We start from the raw sequence: 26,093 nt of genomic DNA, 5'->3' as shown, positions 1-26,093 counted from the left end.
GAAAATTATCTTGAGGAATTGAAGAATTAGGATACCTAACAAAATAGTGATCTTTAATAAATTTGGAAGTTTTGTCAGTTAACTATTCCGAAACGGCTGGGTCGATCGCAATGAAATTCGTTAAAGTTTTTAGACATCCAATAATCTAAAAAATATATATTTTACAAACATTTTGACATAGGAAAAATTATTTTCCGAAGATGATAAAGTAGTTGCAAAAAATTATATCAACTAAACTCCCCGGAAAAGTCATTCACCGATTGTTTGACTTTATAGTTTATGGACAAGAAAAGCTTATTCATAGTCCAACTATAGACTTTCAGTTTGGGAAACCAAAAGGATCCATTAATTGAGTCATTTGACTTTCCATAAATTTTTTGTTCATAATATTCTATTCTGTTTATTCTTTACTATTAATGTTATTGCCAATTTCTATGTGGTGGTATAAATTTTTTCGCGACTACAAAAAAATATGTAGTTACGTAAATACATACATTTGTTTCTATGTATTAATCAAACAAGAGTTCATGCGACTGAATTCAATAAATTCTCCACTTGGATGATTTTATTTCCTGAATCCCAAACCAAACACATTTTGTGGAGATCAAAGTGGAACCATCATGTGGTTTAGTGCTAATTCACATAACATACATATAAAAACTGTATGTATATAGAAAAGATTTTTTATGCTTTTTTTCGTACCTGAGTAACATGTAAATGGCACTACAAAAATTCTGACTTCCGTCAAGTGTTGATACGCTTTGGTGTGGGGAGGAAAATGTAGAGAATTTGCGTCACAATTCGTCGAAAATTTAGCAAAATTCTAAAGAGCGCATGACTAAATATGTATCCATTGCTTCTCACTCATTCACATTCTACACTATCTGATTTTGGTCTCCTCCATACCATTAATACAAAAAGTGTCTGTGTGACGAATTTCTATTTTGTCAATCAAGCTTCGGCAGTGACAGTGACCGGCATTTAAAAATGTCACACAGTTGAAGGAACTGATCCAATGCCACTGATTTCAATTGGCTCTTTGGAAGTGACGGGAAAGATTTTTTTTTGGCTCTTCCTCTTCATTAAACATTTTCAACTATATGCTTAAGTAATACTTTGTGTAATATACAAAGTAAACTTCATTTTCTTTGGGATATTTTAATAAATTGCAAGATGACAATTTTATGTGTTATATGTTGGTCACAAAGAATATAAATTATATATATATTTTTAAATCTAATAATAATTTCCGTTTACGATTACTTATGACATTTCTTTACAAGAATTTACAGTAAGTTTTATGAAGAAAAGTATTTTGAAAGAAAAAAAAACGATGACCGAACATTAACGAAATATTTAGCTGAAAAAAAATCCAAAAAAGAATTTAGAAAATTAAAAAATATATTTGCTTAAAATTCGTACTTCTTCGTGTTTTCTTTGTCCACATTTTTACATTCTGATGTGGTAACAACAAAATGCCTTTAATAAAGACAGCGACCGAGGCGGCAAAAAAAATTCGCAAACTTTATCGCAAACTAAAAACATCCAGAGGTCAAGGCGCAGCGCCATCCATTTGAATATTTTATTCATCGCATTTCGAATGATATTTTAAATGTCTTTCAGTGTGTTTTTTTATATTACGTATATTATATAAAGATGGGTGTTGTATGTATATAAAAATTAAAATCATCATCTAGATTTGAAGTTACGATAAGTATAGCATGTGCTTTTAGCTCTTTATTCTTTTTCTCTAACCTCTCTGATTTCTCTGCAAATAATAATCATTCTCTCTCGACGAATGAACAAACCACTTCATTCTTATTGTTATTCGCATCATACAGACGAGATTTTCTTTTTGTCTTCGTCAAAATGAGGAATTGAAGACGAGCAAAAAACTTCAGTGGCGTAACGTAACAAAATAATTCTGCCATCCTCTTCTCTATATTAAATTGGCCAGTAATTTCATACACTTTGAATACAAATTCTCATGAAATTTTCAGTTTTGACTACATAATTTTGGTATTATGACTCATATTTCTCTCTCTCTTTCTGTCTTTAGTTTATGCTTTGATAATCAGTGCAATAACATTTCAATTAGAACTAAACGGAAACGACAATTTTCATTCATTATTTCTGGATCGGGTGGATAGGAAAATTAAAAAAAAACACGCTAGGTACTCGAAAATTCAAAAAAAAAAAAAAAAAAAAAAAAAGACTAAAAAACTTGTAGATTATCTTCAGTTCTGTAGGGTTTGCTATTAGTATGAATTTACCCGATAGAAAATATTCAAAAGAGAGTTATTTCTCAATATCACAGATTATTTTCCTTGTACCACTTCTATTTTCTTCAAAACCTCTGAAATTATATTGGGAAAATAATGTCATTAAAAAAATTTCAAATTAAGAGAAAATTAGGAGCTTGAATATAAATCACGACGCAAAATGTCGTGTTATTTGTTTAAGAAATGAATGCGTCTTTTTTTTTTAAGTGCATCAATGTCAAGTAAATAACATCTATTCTCATTCCACCCACCCACATTTTTTTCTTAACCTCATATACAGAGAGTTCTTTTTTCTAAACTGTTTGTGTGGTACAATATATTGTGATTCAATTTGAATATTGTTAGTAGGTACATACATACATCTATGCATAATTAATACAACAAACCAATGCGTGGATATTGCTGGAAAATCCTATTTGGTTTTCCTTCACAAACCTGCTTGTAAGTTCTACGTGTAAGGTTGAAGAGAACTTTTCCTGTTCCCTATCCACCATAAACCATAATGGCGATCCACCTTTGCATCTGATAATTTTGCATTTCAATTTATAGCAGAACTCACCTGAAAAGTGAAATAGAATTTTTTAAATAAAACAATCAAAGTTAAGAATTGATGGCAGAATATAATTTTGAAAAGACAATAATTTTTTTTTCTTGTTTGTTTTGTAATTTAATTTACTTTTGTGTCAGTCTCACAATTTAAAAACAACTCACTGGATTGCAATGAGACTTTTTCGGGACAGAAAATATTTTTATTTTTTTTTCTTATGTGGACGATTTTGAATCGATTCGTTAAGATAGAAAAAAATGTATTGATTTTGAGGTGAACAAAAACACAATCTTGAGCTTTACGTTTATTTTATAAGTATTTAAACCGTGACATTTTATAATTTGATTGTAGATTTTTCATATGTTCTGAATTGATTATCCATTTTACATTACCAGTAATGTTATGCATAAATTTAACAACTATCAAATATAAAATAAGTAAGTGACCACCAAAACGTCATGGGATTTGGTAAAACCTAAAACCTAAGAAACCTTAATTTTGATCAAAGCTTATGAAAGTAGTCATGGGACAGATTTTTTTTCTAAAGTAGAATGGATTAAATTCAAGAGAAATTTTCTAGAACTTCAATATGTGCCAAAAATGAGGCCTAAGAATTAACTTTTCTAGGATGTTTTTAAATCATTGTTATTGAAAAAGTCGAATAAAATTCAGGTTAAACAGTAATTGAGTTTGATCACACCTTAAACTATGTGATGCACGGATTTGAGGTTTCATATACATATTGTAAAGGGGAATCATCAGGGATAATGTCAACCCCTGTACAAATAAAATAAAAATATATGTACATGTAAATAAAATCGTATTTCTGCATAAAGTTAATACATCCACTATAGACGTTCTACTATTTTTGCATCATATTACATTTGTCATGGCATTGTAATCGTTTCTATAAACACACCTAGAGCGACGTGCGAATATTTCCTCTAGTCATATTCCATAATAAGTGCATTGGTAGATTATTACATGTCAATGGGTAATATTTAAGAGCGGTTCTTTTGTGCACCTTCATCAGAGTTTTTCATACACCCATTCATATAGTCATCGCTACGAGAGTGAAACCGAGAAAAAGAGAGAAATAGAGAGAGACGAAAGAATTTAACTATATACACATTCATTATCATGCATTGCATAATTCTCTCAGATCCATGTCACGCTGCAAAGTGCAGCGAATGCAACACAATTAGTCGTCGTGGTGCAGAAATATACATTGCGAAATTACACTATTAGAGTCAAGTTTATGGCTAATTTTTCCTCCACTGTCATTGCAGCATAAAACAATTGTTTGCTTCTCGGACAGCTGTTCCGTTGCGCTGAATACTCGACAACTTTTTTTAGTTACTTTTTTTTTATATATAACTATAACTTTTTATATGTATAACTGAGCGAGTTGAAGTCTTAAATTTAAAATAAAACTCTCTAATTTAGGTTTTGTTCTAAGAATCGTCATGATAATTTTCATTGATATTTAAAAAACAATTAAAGATGTGGATCGGTTTTCAAGTGATAGACTATGTTTATTGTAACAAGAATATAGAAATTGACGAGGTAAATTGTCGCTTCGCTCCAATTTACCTCGCCCCGCTTCGCGGGGATTTGTTGCGCTTCGCGCAAATTTTATATAGAGAAAATAATTGAGATGAAAAAAGTCCAATAGAAAATGTATTCGTTGGTAAAAACCGCCTGGTATCAGTAGTCTCTGTACCAAATATCATCACGATCGGACCAACGGTGTAGAAATGCATAGCTGAACAGACACCATATTTTAGAGAGACCTTTCTTTATTATATAGATGGGCCACTCAAAAAATCTCCAACAGATATTGTAAAGGGAAAAAGTGAATTTCACACACCATTTATGGCGCCGAATTCAAAAAGTAGTCAAAAAATCATGAATTCTATATGGGGGCTATGAGAAGGGGAGCTCTGGGGGGAAAATGAATGTCGTTGGTAAAAACCGCCTGGTATCAGTAGTCTCTGTACCAAATTTCAACACGATCGGACCAACGGTGTAGAAATGCATAGATGAACAGGAACGAAATTTTAGAGAGACCTTTCTTTATTATATAGATTACATACTTATATATGTATATATAATAATTTAAATTTTTGTCTTAAAAAATTTAATTTTTAATTAAAATGAATGTTAAGCTCAAAATAATACATAATTTTAATATGAACCTGAGGAAGAAGAGATACATACTTCTCCGGAACGTAATGATTATTAAATGTAAGGAATTTGTGAAGGCCCCATATTTTATTCCCCAAAAATTAAAGCGAACGATCTCATATTATTTAAGTCATATTAATAAAATTGTTTATTTTTTTTTATAAATTCTGTATTTTTCTATTGCTTCTCTTAAATAGACATGTATCAAATATATAAGACCTATTGATGAAGTAAACTTGATCGTTTCTGTCCTTCACGCAACGTTTTGCAATACCACATTAGAATATTCTTTCTGGAAGGTGTGTGCTTCCACAACATTCTGAAGCATACGTGGATGATCGTTCTCTTTAAGTATATTCCAACAGCTGCTGACCTTGAAATTGCTACAAAATGGTTGGTCTGCGTATAACATTTTTTGTCTTCTTGGTCACTCCCATATTGGTGAAGACAGTGATGACTCGTCCATATGTATAATACTTATACTTAGAAAAAAAATACGTAGTCCCTTAAATGTTAGCTTAAATGTAACAAAAAGATCTTCAGTCACAATTATGCTAATTTATTAGCTATATGAAAGAAATATGATACATTTTAATCACAATTCAATACTTGTTTTGTACAGATTTTTGTATTTTGTTTTCGTGGTGGGTGGCATAGCCAAACAAGATATATAAGCAAAAATTCTTTTTCATCGTTTTTCTCAATATATTCGAGTACTTCGCGAGACATTATGTATTTTCAAGTTCAAGTTTATATTGAAAACAAAATTCTTCAGCACAATTTCACAATTGTTGAGTCTGCTGATAAAAGTGTATACGGATGGTAAAAAAAACGCAACTTGCCATTTAAGAATTCGCGTCGCACACGCCAAATTTTTCCCTCATCATTTCGCATTCGAAAGTACTTTCGAGACTTTCGACCACTTTACCCAAGCGCAGACTGTGTGTTTTCGTGTGTTGTGTTTTATACTATTTTTAGCATTCCTTCGTGATTCTTCACACGCCTTTCTATAAAATCAACCACAAACAACACCTGCGTACACTTCATATCGTGAACTCCAAGATGTTTTGATTTGAATTCCATATTCGAGGGTATACGTTAGAATTCTTCCAAAATGCCAATTGGAAAAGTTTCATTGACGTGAATTTCAAATCAAAGCTTTTTGTGTAAACTCTAAGCATATTTTTAAAATCAAACAGAACCATAATGTGTCGAAAAATGTGGTTTTTGCTAGGGTACCTAACTAATCATCGATTATATGCCACTTAAGTTAAGTAAAATATCCTTGGTACCAGGTTAATCAGCTAATATACTACACTTAATTTTCAACAATGAGCAGCAATTAGTATATTATGTATAAAATTAAAATAAAATATAATACTAGAAGAGAAAAGTGAAATCTTAAATGAATCTTTAGTCGCAAATATTCAGCCATAAATAATCTGTCAAATGAAAATTTTAAACCTATAGCAATTACATTACACATCTCCGTTTTCTCCCATATTAATTCACATTTGGAGGAATCTTAGGTCTAAAGCATTTCAAGAAAATATCCCTTAGCTTCGGACATATTTTGTGATTCAAATTATTTGAGTCTTTCCGTGAAGGATTTATGGAAAACATTAAACATTATTAACAAACATTATACATAATTATATACATACATAGTATGTACAAGAATTTCGTACTGAATGAACTGGATGAATAAATACTTAAATCTGGCTAATCCATTCATAATTTATAATTAAACATATCAGATTAAATTGGTATTGCGATATTTTCACTCAAATATGTAAGTATGTTTTATATTTTAAATAAAATACATAAATGAACTTTGCAATTGTCAGCAGATCCTTTGTCATGTGATATAAAAAATTTTATTGATTGACTGATAAGAAAAAGCAAATCTTGAAGATAATTAAATTGTAATAGATACAGCTATATATAGGTATTACTTGCATGTTTCTCTGCTTAACTATAGAAGAGATTGATTTTCCTTCAAGATTATTTAATTACAGAAACACCCCCAATAAGGGATGAAGGAACCCTCTGGGTTGGTATTAAATTAATTTCATTAATCCTGTAAACGGATTCACAGGGAAAATACTTTCAAAATATATTAATTTTCATTAGTTTGAAGGATAAATTATTTCTAGAAAATACACAACAGATAATAATTCGCCTCTGTCCCACGATTTCATGGGATTTTTCTTATCCTCTTTACATGGTTATATTGTGGTATTAACCTTTCATTTATTCCATAGCCGTAAAATGCAAATCGCCTGTCTCATGTAAAAGTATGTTAACCGCAAAGGAATCACATAGGCGGTCCCATACTCTTCCATGGTATAGGCGAAGTACACACTGCGCGCTGACTGTAATCTACGAATCTCTTTTCCACAATTTTTTTATACGAGAAAGGAAGAAGTAAAGATAATGGGAGCAATTTTTCTTTTTTTTTTTCATTTTTACATTAAATGAAAAATTTTTCTCATGTTTAACTGAAGTCTAAGATAATATAAATCTTAGTATTAAACTCAAAAAAATATAATTAATACAATTATTATTTTAATGAAAAGAAATCTCCTTATATAAATGGGACATTTTTAAACATACATACATACATGCATAAATATATATACATACATATGAAGAGTACATATATGAATGTATATTTTATATTTAAAGAAAATATCATTGTAGGTAGATATGCTTTAGTTGCACAATTTACTGACAAGAAATTCTGCATGAAGGATGAAGAAAATAACGACATGAAATTATGCAGGTAAGATGTTGAGAGAAAAAATGCAGAACAATCATTGAAACGTTCTTTTCCTCTTCATTCTCTTCTAAAAAAAAATAAAAAGTGCAGCAGTGAAAAACAGCTTTTGTTATGTTCTATATTAAATATTCTTGTTTAGAGTAGATTTCACTACAAAGGGCCACCTATTGCCTTTTCTAGTTCACTAAGCACGGAATAATAAGTAGTGCAGGAACTTTTCGCCTTGAGAACAGCATGCAAAAAAAGCATACATAAAAAAATACCGAACATTCCCGAAGATGATAAAAGAAGCCATGCTATTGATGACCGTTGCTTTAGAATTCGTTCTGCTTCAATATCAAGGACAGAGTATTTTGTTGAGAACACGATCCGCGAACAAAACGTTTAATAGCACATGTGCTTGTGTGAATACAGAAAAAAATGTAAAGGAATTGGATAGAAAAATAATACGATAAAAAAGAATATACATCTGCACATGTGCTTTTTTTAGGAATTGTGTCTTTCAGAAGGAGTTTTTGCCTTTTATGCATCTTTTCATACAAAAAATACTTGATAAGCCACGATTGGGGTATACCAGCTAATTGATTCGTACACCACTATGTAAACATATACAATTTAATGTTTTATTTACGTTTTAAAACATAAAATTATAAATAAATACACACAAATTAAACATTAAACTTAGATTTTATTGAAAAATATTTTTAGAAAAAAATAAAATCAATAAAAAACGCTATTATAATCTTTCTAACTACGGCATGAGGTGATATGACTTTTTCTATACCCAAAACGCCATCGAATTAAGAACGTGGACCAAAATGTTTCTGAAAACGAAACTTAAGCATGAATTTATGCTACATACAAGGACAAGGAATTAACAGTTAGTTGGATCGTTCTGTTAAAATCTATTCACCCAGTAGTTTAAATGCGTAAGAGGAGTTTAACCGAGAGATGATTAGGTTGGGTATGACTGTATAACTCAAAACGCTCTTAAAATATCTCGAGTTTTCAAAATTATTTGAGTACTAGATCAAAATATAAGCTAATTCATATTTTCTAAAAACTTATTTTGAAGGAAAACTATTTTTTTTATTTGTATTTTTTGTAATTATGCAAGTATTTGAAAAAAAAAACTACACACAATATTTTAATTTTAAATTAATGCTCTTATTTTCGTATTGTACTGCACATCATTTTGCATCTTGTTCTTTTGGATATTCTCAATAGAATTACGTGTTGTGTGTTCTCGTGTGTAGCTTTGAAAGTCAGAAACCGAAACCGAAAATTATATAATCGACTTGACATTTCCGCGATCAACAGTCAGCACAAGGCATTAATTCATCTTGACTCCATGTGTGTGACGGTCTCTGTCATTCCGCTTGGTTTATTTCCCTTTTTTCTTTCCTTCAAATAACCATCTTGGGCGAGATTCCTTAGTACATGCAGCTTCTTCCGCACACTCATATATTAATCTCTCTTAGTCTATCTCTATCTCTATTGGTTTCAATACCAATTTTATACATATGATGTAGGTATATTTTCCGTTTAAGGATACTGAAATATTTTTGGGCTTTGTAACAATATTTATCTATACAATATTTGAAAAATAAAACATACATCGATTAAACGTACATCAATTTCAAGAAAAAAGCCTGAAGATGATGACAAGTCAACATTTTTATACGAGCCGACAGCAATTTTAGCATGCGCAAAGAGCACAAACTTGTGATTATTAGACTGTGAAGACAACATGGCAAAGGATGTTTTCATATGCAAATTATTATACGCATTTCTGTAGAATAAAATCTAGTACAGGGACACCTCATGTTTAGCTCATATTTTCAAAACTTTGTCACTTTTTAATTTTGAATAATAAATTTATCTCCTTTGATTACATCTTCTTAAGGTGAGATAATTTGTAAATTGCAACATGCTCTATATTTCTTAATTAGAAAAATAAAAATCCATGTACGTGGTATACCAACTAAATTTCTGTAACCGTCAACTAAGTATTTGTAATAATAGCCAAAAGAGTTTTTATCGTACAGTCGCACTGTTATTTAATTTATTCTGTAAATTTCTTTAAATCCTAAAGAGTCATTTATCATTTATCAAAAGGAAATTCAATATCCATATCAAAGATTTTTACGTTTCTTCAAGTTATAGCCATAAAAATGTTACGTTTCCTCGCTTATTAAAAAAATCAATAAAAGGTAATCAAACAATAATAACTAGATACACATTTTTGTGTCTTGCCTTTTCAATTTTACCGGAATGCAGGAGAAATCCATGGTTTCTAGGGTTGGAGAATGTTGGTAAAGAAAAAATATACTTTATCAACAGGATCATAAGCAACCATTTCAGGATTAATGCCCATTTGGCCAGGTTTAGTATAGTGGAGAGTATGTTATGTGATGTTTGTAATTTACATATATAAAGATGTTAATCATGTGCTGTTTATCTGTCCTAAGTATGTTAGTGGGAGAGAGGTGCTTGTTATTGCGTGTAGTGAAGTCTGTGATAGTCCTTGTTCTAGGGACATCGTGGCACTAGCCATTGAACAAAGGAGATTGGGACCGCTGATGGGAATCGCAGATTTCCTGAAACGGAACAGAATCTCCCTATGAGGCTACCGGTGTGCCTTAAGACTGCAGTCTAGTAGTCCCCTTTGACTACAGACTTTCTAATTCGGGTGGGAGGGTGGCAAAAAAAAAAAAAAAACATTTTTGTGTTTATGAGCAATTATGCACCACCGGAAGGACCCTCTTTCTGCCCTTTTCTACCATAAATTCGTTTTTTCTTTAATTATTGTTATGTTTTTTACTCAACTAGATACTACTCACCACTGCAGTGTTATTTTTTTAGGATAAAATTGAATGAAAATATTCACACACTGGAAGCGTATAAGGTCAAGTTCATATTAACCATCTGATGATGGCCAGATGTTCTGTATGTGAATATTATTTTGCTTCAAGCAAAGACGATATATGAATTGTGTGTGATGGGAGATGGGAGTGAAATTTATTTAACAATACATTTTATGATTTCCTCATGAGATATCTAAACATACTGACTGTATTGAATTCTTATATTCTAGATTATTGGCGAACTAAAAAGATCCTTAGTTTTACTTCTTTTAAAGGTATATATATGTATGTATGTATATTTTACACCTTACAAAGTCATAGAACTTCCTTGAGATTTTTTTATTATATTAAACTTTAAATTGAATGTACAAAACATTTTACATTAAGTTTTCTAGTTTGTGAAGAACGTGTATGATAATAAAGAATTTTACAGCTTAAATTACAATATACATAAAACATGGACGCTATAAAACAATAACTACTACATACTAGGATGAAGAACAGGTTCTTAATAATAGGTATACATTTATCCCCCATACAAAGGCTTCCTTGTCCCAAGTAATTCTTCTTGTATTCAATAATTTATACTGATTATGTTATGTCCATTCTCATAAATTTAGTCCAAAACCTAAACAGAATACAACAACATTCAGTTCTCTGAACCATATTTTCAAATCTAATTGATCATTTTATTTTTTTAATATATAAAGCTGAAATGTTTGTCTGTGGCACATGAACTCCTCTGAAACGGCTGGGCCGATCTTGATGAAATTTGGTATGGGGGTAGAGGCGATCAATATGAGTTGCAAAGGCTATATGGGATTCCGCCCCAACCCCCCTTTATAGCGCCCCCACAGAAAAATTGATTTTTTTCCATTTTCCACCTTTTGAAGGGTCAGATAATGGGATTTTTTGGAGTCCGGATTATTCATCCCCGCTACTTATATACTCCCCCCTTTTATAGCTTAAAATGGAGTTTGCTCACACGTGATTGGGGGCTCGGTTTGACTAGTATAAAATAAAATAATAAAAGTTTATTTTCTTTCATGTTGCTGATTTTTAACGGAAATTTTATAATTAAATGTAGATATTGCCATTTGCGCACTTGCATTTTTATTGTCAAAAATATACTATTTTTTTTAAATCCTGACGTTCAAAATAATTTTGAAAAAATGCAATTAACTATAGCGGGATGAGTGATACGGTTGACAGATGAGCTTTATGTCTTACAACATTTAGCCGAGACGCTAGTGTTTCGCTGTTTTGTTTATAACAGCACGAGTGTGCCCATGCTAGAAACACTACGTACAAAAGCTTTTATTAAGATTATACAAAGTTTTCCATTGGGTGTGGAAATTTTCAGGTTCTTTACAATTATTAACTTTCGCGTAATATTTCCTTTATTTTCATTATAATATAATGGTAGAAAACTGGTAAAGTTGTCATTACACGGTATTCTCATGAGTGTATTTGTTGCAGGAAATGTATAAAATGTTCGATTTTTTTTTGCTCTTAAAATCGATGTAATAATTTTAATTTATTTTTCTGTTATCAAGGAAAAATATAAAATATTTTTTTTTTAAAGAAAAGCTCAAGATATCATCAAGTACCCCAAAAAGAACTTTGTTATATGTATTTACGTACATATTAGAAAATGGCTTTCAAAAATATTTTCAATTATAACTTTTATAAATGCTAGTAAAGTTTTGTGGTGGAGTTTGACTTTTAAATACAACAAATTGAATTTTTAATTTTCTAATATCAAAGAAGTAGGCGAAACAGTAGATTAGCTCTTACCTATTTTGCCATTTGGACTGTAGGGATCGTAGCTGCCCGTCGACATTGGCGAGGGATACCCGTTGGAAATATTGTTATAGTTATGACTCTGTGAACCTGGGGATGGACTAAGGGGTGGTGCTGAACTGGGTACACTACCCGGACTAGGTGAAGATAACCAATCGTCTCTGTAGAAGAGAGAGAGAAAGAAAAATGTCGATACTATAACGACAGGGGTGTTTAAAAATAGATATGAGCTTACCCTTCCATACGGGGTCGTTTCGTTGTGTAGACCACGTGACCGTTGGTTGTTGAACTTGTGGAGGCAGTTTCATGTTGTATTGGCTCTACTTTAACAGCAGTCATTATTGCATCCTCACTACCTATGTTGGTTGCTGAAGTGCTACCACTATTCCCCGTCAAACCCAACATAACACCATTGCTTCCACCCCCTCCCGCATCCATTTGATTCAGCACCCCAACGAGCTGCTGCTGAGATGCTCCTGAAGGTTGAGGTGGTACTTGGTTGACTAAATTTACACGATACATCCTATTTGTAACCTCCTGGAGGTAGTATGGGACTGGGATGTAATAATCAAAATGTTTCTTTTTCAATTTAGCCAACGTATTTCACACGTTTGCTGTGCAAATTTAAAGTTTAATTTTCCTCCGTTTTTTTTTTTAATTACTATCCCCCTACTTTTTTGTGTTAATTAGCAACACTCTGTACCAATTTGCCTTCTCCACTAGAAATGGAATCACCTAATTTCAAATAGGGATTTGCTGAAGTTTCCAAATTTTCCGAACACATGCTGCTCGTGTCGATTCATCCACTTTTAATTCAGTTCTGTAACAAAAAAGATAAAAAAAAGTTATTAAACCTATATGAAAAAAAAAACAGTGTGACGTAAGAAAATGCACCCTGGCAATGTCATTCACTAGAGTTTGTGCCGCTCTCACCACCACAACGGCAAATATGGATCGAACTTGCAAGCACCGTCATAAAAGAGCAGCGGCACATGCGTCTCGTTTGAGAGAGAAATTGAAAAGTTCATCCCAGATGCAAAAAATGGCGCTATATTGCAATGACAAGATTTTTCCTCAGCAGAGACTACCTCACCAACCATCGTATCTCACCATTTTATCAAAGTCCTAGATGAATGTGTGGAGAGTGTTTGTTCTCGAAAAAAAAGTATGCCACCATAACCATGATCCCCATTGAAGGAGATAAACCATATCGGGTCTCTCTATCTTGAAACAATTTCGTTTCTGTTTTTGAGAGCACCATGCAAAATGAGGTTCTGCATCGTGATACCTCCACCAACTCGCGACCTTCATTAGTAACATCTATTAGCCCGAATTTGTTTCGTTGGCGTCGTTAGAGGTGGCGCTGTGTTGACGACGCCAATAGTGAACTCTTCTATCTGCACACCCACCCCTCGCTATCTTAGCTTCATGAAAATTGTATACACGTACATATGTATATACATATTACCGAACTCGAAGAAGCATCACAATGGGTGTGAGAAGTGAAATGGAGACTGAAAGTAAAGTGAAATGTTCTGCTACGGAAAGCTTGCCCACACATTCAGGTTGAGCGTGAGTTGTGTGTGTAGAGTATGGTAAAAGTATGGAAGTCTGGTGAGAAAAGTAGGTCAATGCAGCTGCTGGTGCTGCTGCGCAAGAATCTGGCGACATCGAAATATTCTTCAGTGTCTTTCCCGAGTGCTCGCAGTAGCCGCTCTCCCGGTCCGCCATCATTAACACTGACTAGGAATGAGGTAAAGGCCGGCGAATAACACTGGGCCGGGGTCACAGGTCACCACACTATGGCATTGGAGCTTTCGTCTCCTCATACAGGGAAATTTTGCTTTGGGCCAATATTTGCACATTTGAAAGTGATCTTGCCCACTTTTCGGGTAGATGTCATTGTTCGACCTTTCCCAAATCTCCACAACGAAAACACACAAAAAATATATTGACATAACATTTCATTCAATTTAAGAAATATAAAATATTATAGATATAATACCAAACATATACGAGAACAAGAAGATTCCTAATGTGGCAAAAAGGGTAAAAGCCGTAAGGAAAACAGTGTTGAGAAAATATTAGCTGATGGATATACTGTATACATGGTGTATTATATCAGTGTATGTCCTAAACGATAAATCTATGTATTAAACCCCACCCATTTCGGTAAATATAGCGAAAGGGCAAAATCCGATGTGCGTTCGCCTAGGCCTAACCCTTTTCATTTATTCCCACAGCTATATTTCACCACCAGCAGTAACCTCCACGTCATCTGGGACTCTCCTTGGTTGGCTCCATTCAGCACCCTCCCTAATGTGATTTTCTACCACGCACATCCCTTGTAAGCACTCTTTCTCCCCCATTTCATCTACTCTCTCAAAACATCCATCTCTGTTCCTTTTACTGCCTACCATCAAATTATTGAGCCATGCTGCGTGGAGCTGAACGGAGCGAAAGAGACCAGACATATCTGCACGAAATTTCATACAGTTCAGCAGCCGCCCCCAAAAATATCCGCCAAAACTGTCTGGCCCCATACCCCTACCTGTCTGCTATCGATCCACGCACTTTGATACAGCACATCCACGCTTAACTTACAATATTCATTCGCACACAACATAAATACAACCAAAGCCCTACAAGATTTTACCCCAATTCAATTCGTATTTATCTCCTCCCTTAGTCTCAAATCTTACTTCCCATAGGATTATTTTTATCCATCAAAGATTAACCAAGGCGGTCACTTTGACTTCAACATTCCAGTTCAACAAACAATTATTCCTTTAGTCTATATGGATTAGACACATATACGTATATAAAATATACATATTAGGGAAAATAATAGGTAATAGAGAAAATATTAGACTTGTAAAAAAAAATCTCAACAATATTCAATCACTACCACATTGACTAAATGATAACAAGTTAATAAATCACCAAAATTCAGTTTACTCGCCACTATATTGAAGAAAAGAAGAGATTGCAAATTCTATCTCAAAATTTGCTACGCTTGATTATTTCACAAGATAGTATGGTAGTTGTATGTATAAGTTAAACATTATCTTTGAAATAACGTTGCACAGCAGCGTTATTTGCTCTCGCCAATGTGACCTTTTAGTTAAGTATCAAGGACATTAGAAAGTACACAGAGCGAAGAATTTCACAATTCTGCCATTTTCACTTCAGTACGATGTTTAGGTTTTTATTGCATTCGAAAGAGAGAATACATTGCACATGCGAGGCCTAAAATAGAATTTTCTTCATTCTACAACACCCAACAAGTTTCATAATACCGGGAATTGTCACTTTCATTTGAAACGATGCTTTGAAATAGAATGGAATGCAATAAAAAATCATGATATAGTAATATAGGTAATGTACTTACTTTAGAATAAATTAATTTATAAATTCTATTCAACGAAGAAACATATTGTTAGCTCTGAATAAAGAAAAATTCAAACTTCTATATATTTTACCCTTTTAAAAGATGTTTTATTTCATACGGTGAACTTTAACTTTATGAAAATCAAGAAGGTCAAAGCTCTGATCAGAGCATAGAACCCTACACTGCAAACATGCAAGCAATACAAAATTTAAAAACGACACATTCAATTCATAATTTACATAATAATTGTGTGAAAGTCCTGGTTATGGAGCCAAAAATGAAGTCTCATCCCGTTAAATCCAGATCCTAAGACTAACTTAAAAATGGATATAACAAATTGTACATAAGGCGTATCAATCTACTGCTATATATGTGTATATATACATATGTATGTGTAAAAGTGCATATACAGTATTTAAAATTTATACATATAGTGCATCAAAGCATATATAAATAGGAGTAATAGGGAACGAAGACACCACGACGATTTGATTATGGCAACCGGAAGTGTTGTGTTTAGGAATGCATTTATAATAGCTACGCATACAGCCACACCAATAATTTCCTGTCATTTTTTTTTAAACAGTTCTAATTAATGGAGTGATTTTTTTAATTTACTTATTTGATGTAGAGGGTGTCATCATCCCTGTTGATTCCCCTATAGAATTAATACTTAATGGAGTAATGAAATTAAAGGGTTTAAAAAAGATGTGGTTGCTGTTTTCCAAGACATTTTTTAGGAAATTACGTTGATGTTAATCTGCCTTAATACCTCTCTTTTCCCCATGGATGATTATTAAAATCAAAATAATACAATAGAAAGAGCAAGGAACTATCGATCCTGAATGAGGAATAGTTGTGAATGAAAGAAAAATATAGGAAATGGGCTAGTCTCGTGATCATTTTGACGTCATTGTCTTTCATTCTGTTTCACTTATACACAGCATGGACTCATTTAAAAAGTTCATTCTTTCACGATGAATTACCTTCAAATTTTTACTGTATGTGGCATTCCCCAGTGATAACTATAATTGCAATATTCTGATAAATGTATTCGATTCCATAAACTGTACATGACGCTCTGCATACAATTATATTTTCCTATTTTCGCCATTCCACATTAAAATTAAGGCGGTTGGTTTTCCATTTTACATCTTCCTTTTAATTATAAAAAAAACTTTTCTAGTTAAATAAAGCTGCCGAAGGAATATCATGATAGCTTTTTCAAAAAAAAATAATCCTAAAAGATTTGATAGCGCAAGAAAATAATAAGACAATGCAAAGATTTAGAGCAATAATGGAGAAAAATAAGCGTCTTAGTGTGATCACCGTAAGTAATTAATTTAGTAAGATGAGTTATTTTGCCTATCGATCAATCATTCTGACATGTATTGCAGAATTGACGAATTGACTCTACCTATATGTATAAAACTGCCAAGAATCCTCCAATGTATCGCATTTGCGTCCTTCCATGCGTGGGAGTGTTTTTGCCATGAGCACAGTGTGATCACCAGAGTTACGACTAAATGACCATGACTGCATATTATACGGTTCGCGACGGGATCTTTGATTTTTTTTTCCATCATACTAAAGCAACGTGCATTCATGCTCACTTGCAATCACTCTTTTATTTATCACAGGCAGGCCCACGATGTGACTTATTCACATCGCTACATAACTATAATTACTGCCATTATGCCACGTAATGCAATCATTTAAAATGTGAATACAGCCAGCGTGATCCGCACAGGAAGAGAGGGCGGCGATGTGCTAGGGCGCACTTCATGATCGCGCAGTGATCTCGTACCCGACATCATAAGTGACTGACCTTGACGCTATGCCCAATTGAGCAACTCCTTATCAATTTTCATTTTGTTGCCGACAAAACACTCGAATGCACATTCCCCCACACCCACACATACAAGATATACGATCAAGCAGAGCTCCCTGCGCTCTCTCTCACACAGACATTCTCTCATGGCACAATCAAATATGTATGTACTCATTATAAATTGATTCAAAATATACATAGAAAGTCGGATAAATGGTTAAATGTCTGACCGCCTACACATTCATTTCACTTGCATCCATTAAATTTGCCTCCGTGTAGTACCATTTTATTGGTACCACTATTCCGATCCATGCATGTACCATCTCCTCTCAGTAAACTAATTGTACATTTACATCTAGCACTTTATTGATACTAAAGTGCAATGGCGTGACTGTCGGACTTGAATCAAGGTCATACAGATGGATTTTCTGTTGGTGATTTTTTACAAAAAAATCATTTATCATCCACACAAATGATACTTTTATCACTGAATCACTGAATCTATCTCTTTCTGCGAGATATTATATTAAAATTTCATTCTAATACTATTAAAGGTCTTTTAAAAAAAATTGATTTATTCATTCCAATGAAATTAATAATACTGCATTCAGTATCTTCTTTCCAGCATATCTTTTACAATTTTTGATTTTTATATCCTTTGCTAAAAACATGATAGATAGGTCCACTGAAAATCAGATATAAAAAAATGATACTGAAATCGCCTAACCTCATAATTAATTAACCACAACTTGGTTATCCCACATGTATTATAACAGTTTAATATTTTACAAAAGTTAAATATTAACAATTTTTCTTAGGCATTTCATATGAAAATATCTACAGATATTCATTAAGCGAAAAGTCACTGAACATTTGAAAAGAAAGCCATGACGACTATTTCCTGGATGTCTGCCAATAAATTGAATTCAAAAATACTGTAAAGGATGACGACCGATTCTTCAAACATTGTTTTATAAACACTATTCAGATGCAATCAGCGCCGTATATATTATACATTCAAAATATGTACAATACATATATTCATGGTAATTATATTGTATTGTAGGTTAAATTTAAAAATGAAATAAATTAGTAGTATTTAATATATTTTCTATGAGTAAAATTAATAGATAGGTAATAGGTTCAGGTTTCTTTTTTTCCAATTTTTTTTTTTCAAATAAATTAATATGAAAATATAATTTTATGTATAAACAAAAACGGGAAAATGACTATAAATAAACCCTGTAGGTAGACTATACACTACATTGCAGGGTTAATAATCTACATTTCAAACAGTTGCATACAATTCTATTAACCTTGATACTGCATTCATGCGAAATAGATTACTCTTAATTTCATACTGCATTTAATTCACAGACGGGTGATCTTTTCTTTCAGTGAAACCCGCTTACCTCTTTTGCTTCACATAAACAACAACTTATCTGACAAATGACATTTTTATAAAATTAACCCTTTTCTCGTACAATTGAAACAACACATAGTTTCCTTCTAGGAATGATCCTTGGAATGCATAACTTCTCTGCAATCTCAAATACATCATTTCAAGAAAATTTGATATAGCAAATGTAATAGGGATAGTGAAAAAGTTGATCGAGATAATATAGAAAAATTATGTATTTCATTCTCAAGGGCGTTCATCGAAATAGAAAACCATCCCAGAAGTATTTTCAATTTTCCACGACACACAGCAGTAAATGTTTGCAATAGATTGCATGCAACAATTCATAAACCATATTTATCGTGATAAAGACTGAACAGTGTGACATGGAAAGCATTCTTAATATGTGCTGCATGGGAGGAATATCATAAACCGACTAGCTAAGGTAAAATCCGTTAAAAAATCTAATATTTACTTTACTTTTCTTCTTCTTCATCACTTTAAATTTGTACGGCTGTTGGATTCCTTCCAGATCCATATACCCAGAATATACTGAACTTTTACAACAACAGAAAGTATCTATACTCATTCATATAGTTTGAAGAAAAAAAATCTAATCTAATCTAAAATATATCATGTACTTGTACAGGGTGGCCAGGAAATTAGGGCATGATTTTAACCGCGAATAACTTTTGCTTGGATTGAGATATCTGAAAACTTCTGCCACCAAAAGGTGCTTAAACTCAAAAAGTTTTATTTGCTTTTTATTTCAAGTCGATATCTTAAAAATTGGAGCCGCTAGAGCAAAAAACGTGAAGAGAAGCGTTTTGTTGATGAAAAATATACTGCTTTTCATGTCAAATTAACGCTGAATTGCCCATGATGGCAATATCTGCTTTAACTCAAAAATATTCTTAAAATGTTTGAATATTTAGTCGCATAAGGTCAGGAAAGGCTTCTTTAATTCAAATTTAGTCAAATATTCAATTGTTTAATGATCTTTGGAACTTTTTAATGGATTTTGAGAAAATCAACAGACATGAAATCCAGAATATTTCATCGTTTTCCATACAAATGTTAACTTTTACATTTTTTGCTCTAGCGGCTCCAATTTTTAAGATATCGACTTGAAATAAAAAGCAAATAAAACTTTTTGAGTTTACGCATCTTTTGGCGGCAGAAGTTTCCGGAAATCTCAATCCAATCAAAAGTTATTCGCGGTTAAAATCATGCCCTAATTTCCTGGCCACCCTGTACATACTACGATGATGATAATTCTTAAAAGCTCACTACTACTACAAAATAAGATGCATTTCAGCGGGTATCTCCAGAAAAGAGAGTATGTATAAAAAACAAAGCCAGTCTTTGGGCCTAAAATTACCTAAAGTAAATATTTATACTTTGAAAACTTCTGTGTTGGATAAATTCAACCCACCCTCAATATTCTCACGCCAGATGTCTATGTCCGCAGTTTTCTCTATACATATTTTCAAATTATCAAAAAATAAGCTTTATTTTCATTGTGCTATTTATAATATCTCTTCCAAACATAGTTTCGTACGCTACAGTGCATTATGTATAGGTAGCTTTCACACATTCTACACAATTTTCAGATATATTAGCAAATGATGCACTGTAAACACTTTATAGCACAAAACATCCTTTTTACTGCGAGATTATTTTTCTCACTCTCTGTAAACACCAACACCTAAGAATGTGTATATATTTTATTTAGTAATTGGTGTAGGTTGAATTTCAATGCGATCCAATAGGAAAGTTGAGCGTGAAATTAACCATTGCCAGAGGTTATCGCACCCTTATTTGTTGATTTCCCTATCGACCAATGCATGTGCTATATGACATTTAAATACGACCAGATGCAATAATATACAACAGTGCCACAAGTACAAGCATTTGACACATGAGAAAACAAAATTGTCTTGCTTCTCATTCTGCTATTCATCTTGATCGTATGTTCACATCTTTCTTGCTGTAGGTAGTTTTTTATATTATACTATTCCAAATGTATTTTATGTGTCGACTGTGGCACGCAATGCACTTGACGTGCAATTCAATTTATTGTTGGTTGTATTACTCTATATACTTACTTAAATTAAAGTGTATGGCTTATATACATACATATGTACCTACAAATACATGAAGAAATATTCTTCAGTATGTTATATACATACATATATGTATATATAGGGGAGAGCGGGGTTAAAAAAATCACTTAAGGGTTTAGAAAAAGCTCAAAATATCATATTTCCCAAACAGATAAAGCGAAATGTATAGTCCAATTCTTTAGGATATTTCTTGCCCTACAACTCTTTCTAAGATCATTTTGTTCTATCTAGATAGGAAATATGATATTTTAAGCCTTTTTCAAACCCTTAAGTGACTTTATTAGCCCCGCTCTCCCCTATATATAGTTTACTGCCATTAAACACCGTCACTGTGTTAATCTTATTTATCATGAGAAAGCTAAAGGACATTTAATATAATTTAGATTCTTTAATCTTAACACATTTCTCACCACCTTATATCCGCACATAGATCATGTTGATAGTGTTGAATGAATGAATAAAAAAAAGTGATATATTATGTTGTGGAACTTTTTGTATTACGACAGCTGATGCTTATTATCAATTAATATAAGAAACATTTGAAAGCACTTCGTTTCAAAAGAAATGTATCAATTTTAAAAATGTTTTGAAGTGCATAAAATGAAAATTTCTTTCAATTCTTATTGTATGTTGTGCGGATTTCAATCGGGTTGTAGTTTCTATAGTGTGGAAGGGCACGGTTTTCGACCTTCATTCTTACACATTCTAGTTCTAACACACTAATCATTGTAAATACTAATTATGTATAGAGGAAAATGTGTTTCACAATTAGTCAGGATATAGAGAGACATACATACATATAGTAAAATAGCTGTTAAGATCTAAACCTAAACAAACTAAAAAAACAAGAAAAAATCTTTTACGAACTGAAACTGAATTTTTGAAGACTTAATACAAAATTAGTATTTCAATAAGTTGTTGCTACATTACAAAGTGCAAATAAAACAAGAATTAAAATACAAATACTTTCGTAAATATTATAAATACTAGTCAACCCGAGCCCCCAATCACGTGTGAGCAAACCCCATTTGAAGTTATAAAAGGGGGGCGTATATTAGTAGGGGGATGAATAATCCGGACTCCGAAAAATCCCATTATCTGACCCTTCAAAAGGTGGAAAATGGAAAAAAATCAATTTTTCTGTGGGGGCGTTATAAAGGGGGGTTGAGGCGGAATCCCATATAGCCTTTGCAACTCATATTGATCGCCTCTACCCCCATACCAAATTTCATCATGATCGGCCCAGCCATTTCGGAGGAGTTCATGTGCCACAGACAAACAAAATTTTCGCAGCTTTATAAGAAGATATCAGGGGTTGAAGTATTTTAATGGTACCTAATATTTTTAATAAAGTTTTACATTATAAGGACCAAAAATTATTTTTAAAAAACTTCTTTTAAGAGTTTTAAGTACATATAAACGAAAAAATACGAATATTTGGAAAACTGCAACAGAAGGTGTACAATGGAGGGAATTTTTTGATCAGTATATTACCCCTTTCATTGCCCATTTCAACACGAAGCACGAGAAAATGTTGTGCAACATTTTTCACACTCACCACAAAGAGCAATATAGTATTACTGCATATATTTGTGCGATAATAACGCCGATGTACAAGTCGGCAAACAAATTTAACATTGAGGCAGTCCCCAATTCATTGCCCCGTTCACCCTCTCTCATTCATTTAGTTTTGTGGTCGCTTTATTTTACATTCATTACTATATTTAAAAAAAAAATGCACATGTTGTTACTATGTATTAAACCTTTAAAGTGGACAAAAAATCTTTTTTTTAAACAATTTAAACTTTGTCCAGTTATTCACTTGATATCTTGTATGTTAATTGTGAACATTTTTACACCCAAGTGCAAATAAGATACAACACTTATAATGTAGGTACCCGTGTTAATTTCAATGTAACCAAATAAAACTTGATCAGATGGAAAATTCCTAACTAAATGGCCGATCTCCATCATGCTTTTTTTTTTAATCTTCCCTACGAATATCATCATCTTTCTACATCTCATGAAATGTGAAAGTTGTAAGACCTAAGGAGGCGCAAAGAAATTTTTTTTGCTGTTCTACTGCTTGCAACAAAGCGATCAATTGCCATTTAGTCTGGTATTAATTATTCATTTCTTTAACATATGTACATACATATATAAGCTGTGTATGTATACATATCAAAATTAAACAATATAAAGTTTCCAGTGCATAAAATCATCATGCAGACATATTAGCAAATATTTGCACTACCTTCACATCATTTTCACATACAAGCTCCGACCACGTCACCGTGAAATATGAAGGAGATGCAAACAGCAGAGAAAAAGGTGGCAAAGCTATGTATGGTGAAATGCTCAACTTCCTTTCGTATATAATATGGTAAAATTTGTCAGTGTCCTTGAAGAAACATGAAGCGGAATTTTCAAGGAGGAAAATGAGAAAAAAAGAACCAAGTAATGAAAAACGCATAACAAAAGAGAGTTCGTTCAATGACCTGTCAAGTGTATGTGTATAGTATATAGGATTTTCAATATACGATTTTATGTCTCTTCCCTTCTCTTTTCGTCCCATCACTCATTCCTTGCGTCGTTTACCATTGAAATACCCAACGTCATGTATGTATCTACTACACGCCTATATAAGTATGTAGGTGTACATTAAATGTTGGGGAAAGCCTCTATTTTATTATCCTTTTTGTCCCTGGCAGATACAGGCAGACATAACATGGGCTGTGGGGGATGAACGGATATACAGGAAGAGTCCTATAAGATTATTAATTCCATAATATTGATTTTATGAGCTATTTTTCTCTCCAACACGAGGAAAATATTCACGTCTCATAATCTAAATATCATACTCCTACGCAGTGGACTACTTAACGACCCTGGGAAGTCGTCATACATCACCAACGGTGATATAAGACAAAATTTTGCACATTATTTACTTTTTACTTTTCCACGCTTAATGCCAAAATTTTTTCTAAAACACTTTGCTCAATATCTCTCACTTTGTTTCTCTTTTCACAAAATAACTATAATAGTAGGTATATTATGGCGGCATATTCTTTGAAATTTCTACATTTTCTTCTTGTCCATTTTGTTCTTATGACAGCTAAAGAAATATTTAATAGATTTAACTAAAATTTATGGTTCTTCCAGCGCAAAAAATACATTCTTACATAAAAGGTGAGAGAACATCACAAAATTTAATCATTATTGTATCATAGAATAGTCAAAATTGATTTTTATTGACTCCGCTGAATAATTTTCCTCTCTTGATAATGAAGCTTAATATATTTTATTATTAAATATTTATGTATGAATTTCTTATATTTTTTGAGTTCTTTCTACCAGGCAACTTGTGTTTAAGAGGGACATTTCTGAAAATATATATTTTTATGTATGATATAGATTTTCCGGATATTCTAAAATATTTTTACGATTAAAGTTTTTAAGAACCTGATAACCATCTAAATAAATAACATAAACTTTCTTGAACCCTTCTCCTTTACTTTTGTATAAGTTTAAATCTCTTAACTAGCAAAGAATGCTAGCATATGAACTTAGGGCTAAAAACAAAATGTCCCTGATGGCATTACATTGCATGGTCATCCGTCCGAAAAGTAATGCAATAAATTAATTGAAAATAATTCCCTTGGTGGACTGCGTGTATGAAGAAGACCTACCCTACTTGAAATCATGTTAGTGATCTTTCCGTTTCAATGTACGTGCACATAAAATACTAAAAAAAAAAGAACCCATTGCACCACTAATTCCCTTATATATAGGGAAAGACAATTCAAAAGGGGAAAAAGTATATAGTACAGCAGTAAAAGGAATAATGACAAAAATGAAGCAAATAGAGGGAAAAGAGTTTTGTATCTCAGAGTTGTTTTCTCTGTTTTTATGGATGTTAAGTCTGTACTATACATTATACATATACGTGTATACTAAAGCCTGTCTTCTTTAGTTTCACGCTATTTTTTTTTTAAACAACCACCCCACCCATTCGGCCTCGCATCGATGGCAAGCGCAAAAGTGCCCCCTTCTTGGAGTATTTCCAGCAAACCCCCATAATTCTCCTATACTTGTTCAACAGTGTTCAACACACTCAAAGCAGCAAATATATCTCCAATGTGGCGACGTCTGATTGAAATTACAAGTGTGCAGCAATTTTTACTGTGTATGTATGTAGCTTTTGAGCTTATATTTTCACTATTTTCGCTGCACTTGCTACCATTGCTCCACATGTTGGTGCGACAGAGACCCATCACTGTTTCACTTCCACACACTATGGCAATCAGTTAGTGAGTCGCTGGGCCATTATGGCAGAAATATCAGCGAAGAGCAATGGCATTGCATGATGCGTTTTCTCGCCCCATACTTTATGTATGTATACATACTGGAAAACTTTTCAAACTAGAAATTATTTCAGACTGCACATAATCCCCCCTCAAGTTGGTATGAAAATATGTATATAAAAAGAAAGGAAATATCTATAAACATTGAATATGTACCTATGTCTGTTTTGTTCAAAGCTAAACGACATATAATATTGATCATGATTTTATTAGTTGGTATACCACAATCGTGGCATACCAAGTATTGTAATCGTCGGAAAAACCGACCACCTCAGATCGGGCTCAAACTTGGTATGAGCACGTTTTAGACATCCCACATTACAAATACAAAAATGGTGGTGGAAAATTTTTGATCCGGCCGGCCTGCCGGCCGGTCGCCCAAACTTTGCCTTATATCTCAAGAACGATAACAGATAGAGACTTCCGGTTTGAAGTTTTCTATAGAAATGTGGGTGTAAAATTTCATTTTTTCGCATTTTTAAAATCCAAGATGGCCGCCATCCGCCATTTTGAA

At 32.7% G+C, this 26,093-nt stretch overlaps 1 protein-coding gene across 10 annotated transcripts in view; it reads right to left on the bottom strand.

Annotated features, from left to right (window-relative positions):
- Positions 1–26,093, bottom strand: part of LOC129797524 (ecdysone receptor) — a 91,652-nt gene that overhangs the window by 22,872 nt on the left and 42,687 nt on the right. For 9 of the 10 annotated variants that reach the window (XM_055840195.1, XM_055840205.1, XM_055840202.1 and 6 more), the window contains exons 3-4: positions 12,704–13,288; positions 12,463–12,629 (exon numbers count right to left, since the gene is read on the bottom strand). In XM_055840195.1, coding sequence (XP_055696170.1) covers positions 12,463–12,629; positions 12,704–12,990 — 454 coding nt within the window. In that variant the 5' untranslated portion in view covers positions 12,991–13,288. Of the gene's footprint in view, positions 1–12,462; positions 12,630–12,703; positions 13,289–13,362; positions 13,386–26,093 lie in introns of those variants that run through there. The other variant, XM_055840198.1, reaches the window with a different exon arrangement.

The sequence above is a fragment of the Lutzomyia longipalpis genome, chromosome 1 (assembly GCF_024334085.1).
Source record: "Lutzomyia longipalpis isolate SR_M1_2022 chromosome 1, ASM2433408v1".
Classification (NCBI taxonomy): Eukaryota; Metazoa; Arthropoda; class Insecta; order Diptera; family Psychodidae; genus Lutzomyia; species Lutzomyia longipalpis.
The sequence above is the reverse complement of the archived record's forward strand: the minus strand, read 5'-3'. Positions and strand labels throughout refer to the sequence as shown.